This window comes from Tupaia chinensis, unplaced genomic scaffold (assembly GCF_000334495.1).
Source record: "Tupaia chinensis unplaced genomic scaffold, TupChi_1.0 Scaffold000314_1, whole genome shotgun sequence".
Taxonomy (NCBI): domain Eukaryota; kingdom Metazoa; phylum Chordata; class Mammalia; order Scandentia; family Tupaiidae; genus Tupaia; species Tupaia belangeri.
The window spans coordinates 2,962,079-2,978,008 of NW_006159807.1; the positions used below are offsets into that span (position 1 = coordinate 2,962,079).

A 15,930-nucleotide genomic window follows, 5' to 3' on the forward strand; every position below is an offset into this window, starting at 1 on the left:
TATGTCGCTGGACTCCCACGTAGTCAACCGCGGTTCGTGTCCTGGACCCGGTGACTTAAAACTCATGCCGGGCGCGTGTGCATGCGTGCCCAAGATCCCGAGAGAAGAATGGAGGAGAAGGGATTGCGGTGTGACCATCCTCCCTGGGGGGTGATTTCTTGCTTTCTGTCTCTCTGTCTCTCTCTGTCTGTCTGGTGAGTGCACGCGCCCTGTAGCGAAAACCTCTCCAAAAAAAAAAAATTTTTTTTTTCGAGAGACAGATATTTCTATAGGGCATATGTGCTATCTAGAAAGACAGAAAACAAATTAACCCACAGAGGAGTGGCCATGCTGCAGTCCTTTCTTCACAAACCTCCGGATTTGGGGCACATATGCACTTGTGCCTAGCATGATTTTCAAGCCACCATGTCTGGGCCTCAAACCACGCAGTCAGCCATGTGGGATCTCTGCCACCTGCTGGCCTGGCAAGATTGTTTTTCATCAACAGTGATATTTTTATAGTAGCATACAATAAGTACAGTTTCTTGTTCTTTGCCTTGGTGTGTTTTCTAGACACATAGACGGAAATGAATTGTTTAATTTTTCTTTACGTTGTGTATTTTTATCGTGATCAATTAGCTGTCTTCAGTACAAACTAGAGATAAGGGCAATAAGAAGCCTTATTGTTTCCAGCCTCCACTAAGATGAACTGGCATTGTGTCAGGAAAATTCCCAGTGTGGAGCACTTTTATTACAATTCAGTACAATTGGTTCTTGCATAACCTTTAGAAAATCATACATAAAACATTCTCATCTATATAAATAAAAATCACCCACACACTTTATTAATAGCTTTGTTCACTTTTTCCCTGGGACTTATCCTGCATGCTCCTACTGTGCCCCCTTTTTTAGTCTTTTAAAAGGTAACTTTCTGTAAGCTTTCTTAAAAGCAAAAAGACTATGGTAATATTAGGAATCAAATGTAAGTATAAGGTAATTATTGATAAGTCTCAATCATCACAGATCTCCCTTTTGATCACATGGTATAACTGGTGTCTCTTATTCTTTTCAGTTAGTGACCAAGAGTGACTGATTCATTAGACATAGTCAGTTTAACATTAAGAAAGAAAAGGGACAGATAGTTGTACTTTTTGGAAATAATAGTCCTATTTTATTTGCGATAATGCTCAGGGGTTTGTTTTAAAACACACACTTTGGGCCTCGAGGCATAGTGGTGAAGGGAGCCAGATCCCATATATGGCTGATGGTGGTTCAAGTCCTAAGCTCAGCACCTTAGAAAACATGCTGAGCACATGTGCATGTTTGCCCCAAATCCTGAAAGGATGAAAGGATGGAAGAGAAAAGGAATTGTGGTGTAACCGTACCCCATTAGGGAGTGCTTTCTGTCTCTTTCTCTTTCTGCCACTCCTTCCCCCCCTCTCTCTTTCTCTGCCTTCTGGCAGTTAAAACACACAAACACTTAAGGTCTTGTTACCGTTAATATGACTGCAGTATATAGTGAAAGTGATTATGAAAACATACCAGGCAAAGGTCTCTTTTCTTAGCTAGAAATGTTTATTAGCCAGAAATGTGTTATCAGCTGTCATTTTCCTAAATTCAAACTTCATATGACTCCCTATATTCTTCCAAAGTATGTAAGTAAAAATACCAAAATAATTTAATAATAAGCCTCTAGATCAAGCTGTACATAAGAGTTAGAACAATGTTGAATGGCATCAGTATCTAGAATGTGAAAATTCTACATGACAGATTACCCAGTTTTTCAACAAATTAATAGAACTGAGGAGGAAAAGTTGAGTTTTTTTTTTTTTTTTTTTTAGATTAAAGCAGACTTAAGAGGACTATAAACCAAATACAGTGTGTAGACCTTTTTTGGATCCTAATCTGAGAAAACCTACTGTAAGAAGATACAGTCTGAATCTTGACTTGAGTATTAGATGATATTTTTAAATCATTGATATTGATAGGAGTAATAAAGGGGTTTTGGCCCAGCCACAGTGGAGCAGGCAGTAGAGGTGCTGCAGCCCAGTGCCAGAGACCATGTGGGAACGTTCTTACTTTCCATCCTGGGTCTTCAACACACCAGGTGTGTGGCGTGCTGTGATCCTGGCTGGCTGCAGGACTGTCCTCTCCCATCCTCTCTCTCCCACATCAAGGAAACAAATTAATAAACTTTTTAAAAAAGAAAAGGATATAGGGGCCAATAACTGGTGTGGTGGTTACAGTGCTGGATTACCACATGGTTGACCATGGTTTGAGTCCTGGATCCAATGGCTTGAAATCACACTGGGCACTTGTGTGTGTGTGCCCAAATCACCCCCCAGGGTGATTTTTTCAATCTGTCTTTGTTCAACCTAGAAGATTAGGTTCACTGAGAAACTGCTTTTTGTTGTTTCTTTCTCTTTTTTCTCTCTCTTTCTTTTTCTATCTCTCTCTGTGTCTCTCCAGCATTCACATGGGCTCTATAGCAAAAATCTTAAAATTAAAAGAAAAAAAAGAGGGACCAGCAGTTAGCCATAATGGCTATGTCACTGGACTCCCATGTAGTTGACCGTGGTTTGAGTCCCAGACCCGGTGGCTTAAAACTCACGCCAGGCGCATGTGCATGCGTGCCCAAGGTCCCGAAAGGAGAATGGAGGAGAAGGGATTGCAGCGTGGCCATCCCCCTGGGGGTGATTTCTCGCTTTCTGTCTCTCTGTCTCTCTCTGTCTTTTTGGTGAGTGCACACGCCCTATAGCAAAAACCTCTCCAAAAAAAAAAAAAAGAAAGAAGGAATCCTTATTATTAGTGATTTATTCCAAGTGGTATCTGAGACTTTAAAGTACTCTACTAAAGGGGCCAGCAGGTGACATGGTTAGTAAGGCAGTGGATCCTACATAGCAAACACTGCAGTTCAAGTCCTGAACCTGGTGGCCTAAAAAACATACCAGGTACACATGTGTATATGCCCTAAATCTCAAGAGGAAAAGGGATTGTGGTGTGGCCATCACTCCTGGGGAGGACTGATTTCTCATTTTCCTTCTCTATCTTTCTCTCTGTCTCTTTCTGGGAGCAAACTAAAATAAGTAAATAAATAAAATAAGTAAAATTAAAATGCACACACAAAAGGGGAAGAAAAAAATAGGTCATCACTGTAATAGCAACCAAATCTATATCCAGTTGAGAAATAGCAATCTAGTTTTAGCAAATAGCAGCAGCATCCTATAAATTAAATGACTATGTTAAATTTGAGGGTAGGAAGAAATCTTTTTCAGTTCCATCTAACCTAACCTACAACTCATTGCCTTCTCTTTTGTGACTTACTACCATAAAACTGCAGATCAGAATGTACTGTTTGAAAGGAATAATGAGCTTTGAACAGAAGATAATCCGTCCCCAGGAAGAGCAGATGGACTCAGAGCTCACAGTGAAACAAACTCAAGTGTCTCTGCCTTCAGCGTTAGTCTCCCTCCTCTGCTGCCTGCAGCATTCCCCTGAGACTGCCAGCCTCTATTTGTGGAGTCCATTATATGGCCTTTTCTCACAGCCAGAACTTTTGACATAGTATATTATTCTCTGATAATTAAAAAAAAAAAAAAAAAATTATCTATCTTGGGGACCAGTAGATGGCATAATTGTTACATCAGTGGACTTCCATGTAGTTGTCCGCAGTTTGAGTCACGGACTCGGCGGCTTAAAATTCAGTTGGGCGTGTGTGCATGCATGCTCAAAATCCCGAGAGGAGACTGGGGGAAAAGAGACTGTGGCATGGCCATCCCCTTAGAGGGCAGTTTCTGGCTTTCTGTCTCTGTCTCTCTCTGTCTCTCCAATGAGCATACATGCCCTGTAGCAAAAATCTCTCAAAAAAAAAAAATCTGTTTTGCTTTCTATTGCTTTTGTTTAGTTCTATGAAAATGCATGCTCATAGTGAGTAGATCAAGCCCTCTACAAACATAATTTTGTACAATACTGTTTATCTTATGAGAATATTTTTTCTTTCCTGAGCCATTGATTTCATGCATTTTTCTCATAGAAAATAGTCTGGGTCTATTTAAGACATTGTAGTCACAATCAGTAGTGTGGCACTTACCCATACTACACAAGGAAAGTTTACAAAATAAATGAGGAGTGAAAGCGGTTTCTCTGGTAGACCTGCTCTACTAGGTTGAACTGTTTGTTGGTCTTTGTGCTATGGAGGCTTAATCCAGTGTGGATGTGATGACTAGAAAGGAGCCCTCACAGATCCATATTTTAGAACAGATTCTGTGGAATGCTGCCAGTAAATATAAGAGGAAGCTTGGGGCCATCAGGTGGTGTGGTGGTTAAGGCACTGGACTCCCACATGACAGTCTGAGGTTCAAATCCCAGACCTGGCGACTTGCTTTATCTCTCTCTCCCTCCCCCATTACCCTTTCTTCCTCTCCCGCCTCCCTCTCTCTCTTTCTCTCTCTCATGAGTGCACATGCCCTATAGCAAATTTCAAAATAATAATAATAATAAAATTAATTTAAAAAAAAAAAAAGACCAACATTTCAACCAAGAAAAACCAGTCTACCAAAGAAACCGCTTTCACTCTTCATTTATTTTGCAAACTTCCTTGCTGTAGTATGGGTATCAAACTGCTGATGGCAACTGTGGCTTTAAGTTCCATGTCTTGAATAGACCCCGACTATTTTCTGTGAGAAAAATGCCATGAAATCAGTGTCTTAAGAAAGGAAAAAAGTTCTCGTAAGATAAATTATATTTTACAAAATGGGGCCGGCAGGTGGCAAAGTGGTTAAGGGTGCTGGATTCCCACATGGCCGACCATAGTTCAAATCCTGGACCTGGTGGCTTCCTTTCTCTCTCTCTCTCTCTCTCTCTCTCTCTCTCTCTTGCCCCCTCTGTCCCTCTCTGGTCAAATTCAAATAAATAAATAATGTTAAATAAAATAATTTTTTTAAAAATTATATTTTACAAAATTATGTTTGTAAAAAGCTTTCTCTACTTGCTGTGAGCATGCATTTTCAAAGAACTAAACAAAAGCAATAGGAAGGAAAAAAAAAAAACCTGAGGCCCAACTCCAGCTATAATTTAAATGATTAAGGCACCATATATATTAGTTATTTTGTGTTTTGACTTATCTGTGCAACCTCTGGGCTAGTGGGAAAAGTCATGTCATTTTTGCATTAAAAAAACAAAAACACGGAAAAATACATTGTGACTTTTCTGACAACCCAGAATTTTATCAACATATCTGTATAATCTATTATATTAGCTAAATTTGACTTTCAGAAGCCTGGAGTCTTTTCTGCCTATATAACTACATAGGCACTGTCACAATGACATAAAAGTATAAAGATAATCTTGTTAAATATATCTTCATTAAACCTGATTTATCACAGCTTTTAAACCTAGAACGTTTGATGATGGAAGACTTTAGTACAGAAATATATGAATAAGACTAAATATTTTTTTAAATGTTACTAAAGCATTTTTTAATAATTATGAAAACTGTAGCACAGTTATGAAAGTCGTACAGCTACTGGTTTTTAACTGTTTACAGAGCAGTACCATCAGGTGTGTCACTAAGCACTGTATTTACAGTCTTACAAAGTGGAAATGGATCCTAAGTTTATGCAGTGCACAAAGAGGTCAGTTGGGATGTTTCCGAAATATTAATGTTATAACAGTTAGGTTTGTTTTGTAATCTGTGTAATCACCGTACGCTGGGGAAATAGGTTATTTTCTTTAAATGGTTGGAAGTACTGAATAGAAGGCATGTTTTCTAAAAGATCTTATTAAATTGCCTATCCTCGGGCCAGCAGGTTGGGGGGGTGGTTAAGGCACTGGACTCCCACATGGCCAACTGTGGTTCAATTCCTGGACCTGGTAGCTTGCTTTCTCACTCTCCCTTTCTCTCTCTGTCTCCCTCTGGTCAGATTGAATAATAATAATAATAAGTAAAATTAAATAAATAATTATTTTTATAAATTGCCCATCTTTTTATGAAAGCTGATGAAATCAGTCATGGTTCATCATAAGAGCCAAGCCCTCTGCCCTTTTACTAGGGCAATTTCTATCCTAATTCTTCCATGTTTGCTTTCTGAATTCACATGACATCTAATAAAGTTCTTGACACAGGAATACATTTTTGATACTTCAGAAAGGCATTTTCTATTTTATAAAATTATGTTTCTGCATATGAAATTTGAGAAGCTACCAAAGTGGGCATTCTATTATTTGTTTAAAACTATTAATTATATGACCACTTTCATGCCATTTAGAGATAACCATTATTAGTACTTAAAATTCAGTTGTTATTATTAAAGATTATATTATATCACTATTAGCAACTAAACTGAGAATTAAAAGATCATTAAGTAGGAGCCAGCTGGCGGCATGGTGGTTAAGGCACTGGATTTTCTCGTGGCTGACTGCAGTTCAAGTCCTGGTCTCAGCAGCTTGAAAGTCACAACAAACAAACAAACAAACAAACAAATGTCTTTTTATTCTTTAAAAAAAAGATCACTAAGTAATACATAGGAACTAAATATCTTATGTATCTAAGAAAAACAAGAAATCTTGAATTATTTTAAAATATTAATAGAATGAAATAACAGCTGTGCATTATAGTGTTTTTGTTTGTGTTGTTTTTGTTGTTTATGTTTTTGCTGTAGGGTACATGTGCCCATGAGAGAGAGAAAGAGAGAGGGGAAAAGAGAGAAATTACCCCCACAGGGGGATGACTTCGCTACAATCCCATTTCCATTCTCCTTTTGGGATTTTGGGCACTCACACACACCTAGCATATTTTCCAAAACACCATGTCTGGGCCTCAAACCATGCACTCGCCCATGTGGGATCCAGCCATTTTAACCACGACACCACCTGGCTGGCACGCTATTTTATTTTCAACTAAATGCAGCCTTTCCCCCTAATAAATTAAAAGTATCACATTAGCAATTCCCCTATACTCCAGTAATAGGCAGTTTTGTCCTATCATCTTCCTGGTACTTAGAGCAAACTTTCAGTTATTCTTGACAATATAAATAGATCAATAAAGCCCAGAGAATCTAGTAAAGGATATTAACTTCTACTTGACCTTTTCCCACCAATTTTATTTATCAGATCTGCTACTGACAAGTGAACAGATTTTAATTGATTGCCTTTTGCTTTCCATGTTAACATGTAGGTGAACATGCAAATAAGTGGTAAAAGTCCAATAAAGCAGTGAAAAGATAAAAAAATAAAAAAGTATTAATCTAGTGGTTAAGGAAGCCAGTTCCCACATGGCTGACCATAGTTTGAATATTGTCCTGACATCTTGAAAAACATGCTATGTGCAGGTGCATGCTCCAAATCCCGAGGGATGAAAGGATTACAGTGTGACCATACCCCCTTGGTGGTGCCACTGTCTCCTTTTCTCTCCTTCCTCCCCTTCCTCTCTCCCCTCCTTCCTCCTCCTACCTTCTCTTCTCTCTCTCTGAAAGTTCACATGACCTCTGGCCCTTTTTTAAGTATTTAATCCACAAACTAGAGAATCCATTTTTGTGTATTTCTCTATCCCCCATCCTCCCTTATGAATTTGTTGACAAGATCTGTCTTTTCTTCCTTCAATTAGAGGAACATCACCTAGGGTAGTTCATTTAAGCCATGTATATGATTTAGGCTAGAAATTTTATTTATTTAATTTTATCTATCCATTCATTTATTTTAACTTGACCAAAGAGAGATACACGGGGGTGGTTGGGGGGAGATGAGAAAGCAAGCCACCAGGTCTGGGACTCAAACCATAGTCAGCTATGTGGGAGTGTCCAGTGCATTAACCACCATGCCACCTGCTGGTCCCTAGGCTAAAAAATTGAAATAGTTGCCGTGAAATACTGTCATTGGTTTGCTACCTATAGGGAAACAAAATGAAACAGGATATAGAAAAGAAGGAGGAAACTATCTCTTACCTCATGTAAACTTTATGTTTGAGGGAAGGAGCAGATCTTTAAAATATACATATTTTTTCATTGTTATTCATATTATAGAATCAAAAAGAAGCTCACTTTTGGGACCAGCAGTTAGCGTAATGGCTGTGTTGCTGGACTCCCACGTAGTCAACCGCGGTTCGAGTCCCGGACCCGGTGGCTTAAACTCATGCCGGGCGCGTGTGCGTGCGTGCCCAAGATCCCGAGAGGAGAATGGAGGAGAAGGGATTGCGGTGTGGCCGTACCCCCTGGGGGGGGATTTCTCGCTTTCTGTCTCTGTCTCTCTCTGTCTGTCTGGCGAGCGCATGCACCCTATAGCAAAAACCTCTCCAAAAAAAAAAAAAAAAAAGAAGCTCACTTTTCAGTTTGGGATTTGCAAAAGTGGAAAGGAGCAACTCATGAAAAAAAAAATACATATATACACACCAGGTCCAGCAAGTGGTGTAGTGGTTAAGGACACTGGACTCCCACATGGCCAACCGTGGTTCAAGTTTCAGACCTGGCAGCTTGTTTTCTCACTTTTTCTCTCTCTCTGTCCCTCTCTGGTCACATTAAAATAAATAAATTAAATAAATAAGGCTAAATAAAATAATTCTTTTATATATGTGTGTGTGTATATAAAAAGGATTTTATATGTGTGTGCATATATATATATATAAACACACACACACACACCTCTACAGCCAGCATAAAATTGCCTGTCACTAACCCCAAACTTGTAACTGGAAAATTTAAAATCTAAGTGTAATATGTATGAGATTAACTAAAGTACTTGAGTTACCCATAGCATGTTTTGTGTGTTGTCAATAATTAGCAGCCACACGCCAATGTACTCAGTATTGGTATTTGGTAAATAAGGGTGAGGAATTTTGAAATGGAAACTAAGATAATAAATTGCTTATGTGCCTTTAAAAGTATCTTTTTAAAATTGAACTCTTACCAGGAGAGTATTAGAAGTTTAATTACAGCTTTTTAATCATTTTTCTTTGATTTTTTTATACTAAAAACTGCCAACCAGAGGACATCTGAATGTATCTTTTTCAATATGACAAAGTTACATAAGAAGAGAATCCCCTTGCACGTAAAGAAAAATGCAATTATTTTCTATTCTGAATCTCCAGACTGCTGTTTTAGAAAATCATATCTGATTATTTGCTCAGCAGAAGATTATTGAGTTGATTTAGGTGTGATTTTACTTAACAAAGCTTCAACTGCATTCCTACTGTGGAGTCCGAAAAAGGTAGAGAGATATAAATGATACATTCAAACTGTGATTTTTGTGAACAGGGCCATCGATGCACCCCTCGGAGCTAATAGCGGAGATGAGAAACAGTGGGTTTGCACTGAAACGAAATGTACTGGGGAGAAACTTGACCGCAAATGATCCATCACAGGTAATGATCTTTTTATCAGTAAGCTGAAAATGTCTATAAATCTAAATGTGATTGCTTGTGAATTGCTACTTAATGTTTTTCAATATGCATATATCCCTATAGGAAGGTAAGATGGAGCAAAGAAAATGCCTAAAATGTATTTTGATTTTGCTTCTTTATTATTTTAACCTAAATGAGAAATTGTTAGTAAACCTGTATTTTAATAAATGAAACTGCTCCTCTGGGTTTAGGTGGATAAAACATCTAACTCAACTGGTGATAAGGTTTTTGTTTTCCTTCCTGCTAACGTACCCCTGAAGTGACATTAAATAGAACCGATGGGAAGAATTACATAAATACAAACCTGTAAACTTCATAGAAAATATTTTAAATGCGTTTATTAAATTATATATAGATCCAGAAAATGGTCAAATTTGAAAGGCTATATTATCATATATTTACTTGATAACATACCATGAAATCATAAAGGCTTAAATTATAGACATGTTGACCTTCTTTTAATGCATGATCTTCTTGATTTGATATTTCAGTAAATTAAAAAGAAGATATTTAAAGGCAGATATTGAAATTCAAGAAGTAGAGAGTGAGACTCATGCTATAAAGGTTTTTTTCTCTTTCTCTCTCGTTCCGTTCCTGATAGTTTCCTAATGCCGGCAGAGCAGTCATATTAACTTCTTAGTGTGATCTACCTGGGCAGATGGACTACAAACATTTTTTTAAATGTCTTCCTACTTCCCAATTCAAAATATCATATTATTTATCTACAGTTTGTCCCTAGGTACAGAATTTCTTATTCATAAATGTTTTCTCTCCTACCTGAAAATTAATCTGTCCTGAAACCTAGCAATTAATGATGTCTTTGTTGAATCAGGAGTATGTTGCAAGTGAGGGTGAAGAAGATCCAGAAGTTGAATTTTTGAAGTCACTAACAACCAAACAAAAACAGAAACTTCTCAGGTAATTAAAAAGTTTTAAAGTTTCATCTCAGTACCATATACAGCTCTGATCCTGAGCTCATGAGTCATGAAAGTATTTAAACCATGCATCGTGTGTGTTGATTTGTTCTTCAGCTGTAGTAATACAATTTTGTCTTTCTTTTCCGTAATATGAAAATGAAGATAAGATTGGGTACTCAGCTTATACCATAAAACTATAACACTTTTTAGGACATTTAATTTGAAAATTGACCTATTTGTAGGTTTTACTTTTCATGATAGATTTGTATATAGGCTCAATGGCAGTAAGTAGTACACTCTGATTGATTCTGCTACTTGGTAGGCCGAGGTCACATGGGAGACCCAGGTTCAATTCCTGGCCCACCGTAAAAGCCTGGCGTGGTGTGGTATATCTTTTGTCCCAGCTGCTCCAAAGGCTAAGGCAGGAAGGTTGTGACATAGCAAGACTCTGTCTAAAAAGAAAATAATAAATGTGTTTGCATGCAGCTCATTTTTATAAAATAGTTTGGGCCATATATATTTTTTATACTTTTTAAAATTCATTAAGAGGAGTGCTGAAAGAATGCTTAACTATAAGGTAAATATGAATTTTGCTAAATAGACTACTGTGTATTAAAGAATCCAAGAAATGTCTGCTGAGTCCAATAGAGGGAGCTCGTGGTATCTTCAGTGCCTGGAGTTTTGAGAATGGCTGGAACCCAGCAAAGACACTTACTTCAGAGTAACCCAAACATATAAACACATTACTCTCCTGAGAATGTGAGGCATTCCTCAGAAATTTAACAGACCTTAACACAAGTGTTCAGGGTTGCCTTAATTACTTATAAATCTTAACAATTATTGAAAACTAGTATGTGATAGTTTTATTTCATATAACCAAAAAAGGGTATCAACATTTTAAAGTATATTCTTATTCAGAATTCCTGGAAAATATACTCTTGAATTTTCATAGTGTAATGTTGATTACTATTTCCACTTTAAAATAGTACATACGGAAATGAAGTTTTCATCTGTTTATAGCTATACATTTGAGTTTATAGTAGGTCCAGTTAATGTTACACACTTTGTATAGGCTTTCTTTACATCAAGATGACCATTTATTTGAATGCTCTATAGTTTCAAATTCTGACCAAAAGAATGTTTTTTAATAGTCATTACTATTGATTATATATAGTCAGAAAATTGGCTTAATGCATTTAATATGTACATGCCTTGAATAATTTAAAAGAAAATGATGTGCCATTGGATAAATAGTATTAGATATCATTTTTTAAAATATTTATTTACTTAATTCCATTTGTTATTATATTTTAATTTGACCAGAGAGCGAGAAAGGGAAAGCGAGAAAGCAAGCCAACAGGTCCAGGACTCGAACTGTGGTCGGCCATGAGGGAATCCAGTGCCCTCAACCACCATGCTATCTGCCAGGCCCCTATAGATACATTTTTAATAGCTTCTAAGAAAACATACTGTCTCTTCACAACATTATAGTTATGGATTAAAGAGCTATTTTTCACACAGTCTGTTACTATTTGTTCCCAACTACAGGAAATTGGATCGACTTGAGAAGAATAAAAAGAAAAAGAAAAGAGATAGAAAAAAGAAAAAGTTTCAGAAGAGCAAAAGTAAGCACAAAAAACATAAAAACAAACCCTCTTCCTCCTCCTCTTCGTCATCTTCCTCCTCTTCCTCTAGTGAGACCTCAGAGAGCAGCAGTGAGAGTGACAACAAAGAAAAAAAAGCAGAAAAGAAGAAAAGGAAGAAACACAAGTGTTCAGGGAAGCACAACAGCGATTCCGAAGAGGACAAGTCCAAGAAAAGAAAACAAGAGCGTTCTGGGGAGAATAGCGCAAGGAGCCACTCTGATTGTGACAAAAAGTCCAGAAGCCATCATCGGAGCCCGGAGAAGAGAGGATCTGACAGAAATGAGGGGAGCAGCAGGAGCCGTACCAGGGAAGAGAGAGGTAAGAGAAGCCGAAGCAGAAGTCACGACAATTATAAGCAGAGGGAGAGGGAGAAATGGCCACAGCGAAACCCCGGTGAAGAACGGAATAGAAGAGATGACACCAGACGCCATGGCACAGACACATACCAAGAAAAAACGTGCAGAGAACACTCGGGAGATTATAAGCATGCCAAGGTGACAGAAAGAGAACTAAGCAGAAGTAGAGAGAGAATAAAAGAGACGTGTGTGACAATTACCTGAGAGTTAAAATATCTCTACTTACTAGTACCTTTAGCAAGGGCTAAATTATGTACTATTGTCTTTTTAATAAAAAAGCTCTATTTTAATTTTCCATTTCTGTAAACTGTCATTCCAAGTACAAAACTTCATGAGTACCATAAGAATGAATTTGGCAACTATTTGTAAGTAATCCATTTTGGGACTGTAGAAATATTTTCTGTTGGTAACTGTTTCTTATGCCCTATACAAGATAAAACCCCCATATAACTCTGTGACATTTTCTTTGTTCTGAAACATCATTAAAAGAGTGACAGTATATTGAATGGGTATAATTTAATTTTCTTTTTTTTTTTTCAATTCAAATTTGTTATTTTAAGATTTGACTTTGCTCGAAGCAAAGTATTAATCATTGTTGAAATTCACTAGTGTGAATTAAACAATGGATTGATCAATATTTCTTCAAGACTTTTAAACTCCCTTCAGGTGTTCTGTTTTACAGAGTAAGCTGTTTGCATTTGGGTGATGTATTCATTTTCTATACTGCCATACAAATTGTCTCAAACCTGGAACAGCACAAATGTATTATCTTAACTGTTCTGAGATTACAAGTCTGACATGAGTCTCTCAGAGCTAAAATCGAGGTGTCAGCAGGACAATATTCCTTCCTGAGGTTCTAGGGGAAGTCTCTTTGCCTAGTCCAGCTCCTAGTCCTCCTCCTGGCTCCTGGCCCCTTTCTCCATTGTCAAAGCTAACAAAGAGGTGCCAGATCCTTCTCATATCCAAATCACTCTGGCACTTTGACATTCTTTTTTTTTTTCTATGTTTACTTTTTTCTTCCATGAGCAAGAGAGAGAGAGAGAGAGACAGGCAACCCCAACAGGGTCTTCACACCACAATCCATCCCCACTTTAGCCAGCCCTAGATCATAGCATACAATGCCCAGCATGTTCAGGGAGGTCTCTGTAAGCAAACCCAGTACCCTTCCCTGTGGCCTCCCAGGCCACTGCGTCACTCCTGCGCCACCATCTAGTCCCTGACACTTTGACATTCTGCATGCCTGTTCCACTTTTAAGGGCCCTTATGATTACATTGGTCCCATCTGAAGAATCCAGGATAATCTATTCTTAGATCAATTAGTAACCTTAATTATATTTGTATCCATAATTTCCCTTTTCTTTGTAAGGTAACACATTCACAGGTTCTGGGGTAGGACATGGACATCTTTGGAAGACCACTATTCTGCCCATCACAAATAATCTTTCTATTACTGTCATGCAGCTACTCAAGATTTGATTTCAAAAAGTTAAGTATTTATATGATGTCAACAAATGAAAAATACAAACTACTTAGATGTTTCATGATTATAGGTATATAAGGTATACACATTTAGCTGCAACATTTCCCTCATGTTTCAAAGAATACAGTAAAGGAAAACTAGAAAAAAATTGTACCAATTACAAGTAACATGCAATTCCAAAAAAATATGCCATGGATGTAAGTATGCTTGTTACCAGGATTCTACATTTTTAAAACATCTGTATTTAAACACAAAACAAATATTAGTTGGATGATTTTGATAGCTGGCAGTTAATTTCATAAATTCTGTAAGAAAGTAAGTTTGAAAGAAATAAAAACACTCGAGTCGTTTAATATATGTCTGTTTTTCCTCTGCACACACACAAATGTCCTCTATTTTGAAATTTGTTTATTATTATTTTTTAAATTTTCTATAGGGCACATATGCTCACCAGAAAAAGAAAGTGAGAAAGCAAGCCACCAGGTCAGGAACTCAAACCATGATTGGCAAAGTGGGAGTCCAGCACCTTAACCACCATGCCACCTGCTGACCCCAAATATCCTCCATTTAAAAGAAACTAAGTAAAGGTGTAAACAACTCTGGTTATTTAGGTTTTTAAAAGAGTTAGATGGAGGAAGAAACTTAAATTCCCTCTACAGTATTTTTTAATAACTTACACTATGCTTCAAAGATCCCTTCTTAAAAAAGCATGCATTTGAAATTGATAAAGACTGCTAATTTACACCTTGAGTTCATCAGTGTTGCAGTGATTATTTTCTACCTTACATCTTTTTAGACTTTATAATTTTTATAATGTCAAAACCTATGCAATACTTACCGCCTTAAAGGGTTTCCAAACCAATATTGTGTTCATGAGGAGAAATGCTGAAATGCATCCTGTAATTAGAAGTGAATTAAAGAAATAGATTATTCTTCCTTATATTTATTTCATTTGACTTTTATTAAAAGTGTAGCTTTTCGCTTTATACAGTGACCAGAATTTTTTTTAAATTTTTTTAATTGCTGACTTAATCATCCTTCATTGGTAACACTGGGAAACTAAAATGCTATCAAAAGACCCAGTGTTCTTACCCATCCATTTGTGAGAAAAATTCCCATGAAGTTAGGCAAGATGTTGATTTACTGCTTGGTTTTCAACCTTGGTCACCCAAGAGTACTTGACAGCCCAGACAGGCAAGAATTCTAACTGTAAACCTGAAAACAGAAGAGAGGTGTTTCCACACAAAATCATAACATGATAACATTCACCTTATGTATTCACACACCCTAATGATACAGGAAAAAAAACTGAGAGTGATGTTTTGAATAAAAATATAAGGCATCTAATTCTACTTTTCTTTTGAAATGAAAGATAGATACCAGAGAGGAACCTCATAATAAAAAGGATGTCTCACTGTATGTGTAAAGATTCTTCTAAATACAGAAAGCCAAAGAAGAATCCTAAGTTTAATGAACCCTTGATTTAAGAACCCAAACAAAAGTCTTCAACAGTGACATTTTCTAGAAAACTAATCTAGTTAAATGTGTCATTCTTATCCTTAAAGAGAAATTATTTAAAGAAATCTGAGTACACTAGTAACATTTGGCCATGGGCCTGGCAGAGCACTCAGAGGCATAGAAAGCATTTGGGGTGCCTGTGGCCATCCCCTCCACCCTTCTCCGGCCTAGCATTTAACATAACACTAGCAAATTAATTCCTGTAGGAGGTGCTGTCGATTTACAAATGGTCAGGAAAGATAGGGTTGCTAGGTTAGGACTTGTTTATCCGAATGTCTAAGGTGATAAATTAGTCATAATCTCTTTTAATAAGTGCCAAAATAGGGAGAGGCTGCAGCGTCCTAGCGCAGATCTGCTTACCTTGCAATGTGAAGTGGAGATCTTGTTTTGATTCCTACTGTTGTAATCCGAAGAGAGCTTTGTATCTGAAAGACTTGGCGAAACCTTTCTCACTGTTCTGGAGAATGCTTGCTGCCGGCCACGCTGGGAGGGGTGGGGGGGAGAAAGGAGGCGATTCCCAGTTTTAATCCCCAAACATTTAGTATGCTTTAGTCTTGCAACTCCAAGAGTTCAAAATCCACTGGGGCCGTTTCGATTTTCTCCTTCCCCAATGTTCACTGGGCCCAAACAGGTGGAGGCCTCT

General features: G+C 37.4%; 1 protein-coding gene and 1 long non-coding RNA gene across 2 annotated transcripts in view; one reads left to right on the plus strand and one right to left on the minus strand.

Annotated features, from left to right (window-relative positions):
- Positions 1 to 12,790, plus strand: part of CIRSR (corepressor of RBPJ and splicing regulator) — a 51,796-nt gene extending 39,006 nt beyond the window's left edge. The window contains exons 8-10 of the mRNA XM_006151122.3: positions 9,225 to 9,331; positions 10,203 to 10,288; positions 11,836 to 12,790. Coding sequence (XP_006151184.1) covers positions 9,225 to 9,331; positions 10,203 to 10,288; positions 11,836 to 12,493 — 851 coding nt within the window. The 3' untranslated portion in view covers positions 12,494 to 12,790. The remainder of the gene's footprint in view (positions 1 to 9,224; positions 9,332 to 10,202; positions 10,289 to 11,835) is intronic.
- On the minus strand, positions 10,338 to 15,448 carry LOC102477883 (uncharacterized). Its single transcript, XR_334928.3, has 3 exons — positions 14,862 to 15,448; positions 14,608 to 14,666; positions 10,338 to 10,739 (listed from the first exon to the last, which is right to left on the minus strand). It is a non-coding gene; the product is annotated as an uncharacterized LOC102477883 (long non-coding RNA).
- Positions 15,449 to 15,930: the final 482 nt, after the last annotated feature.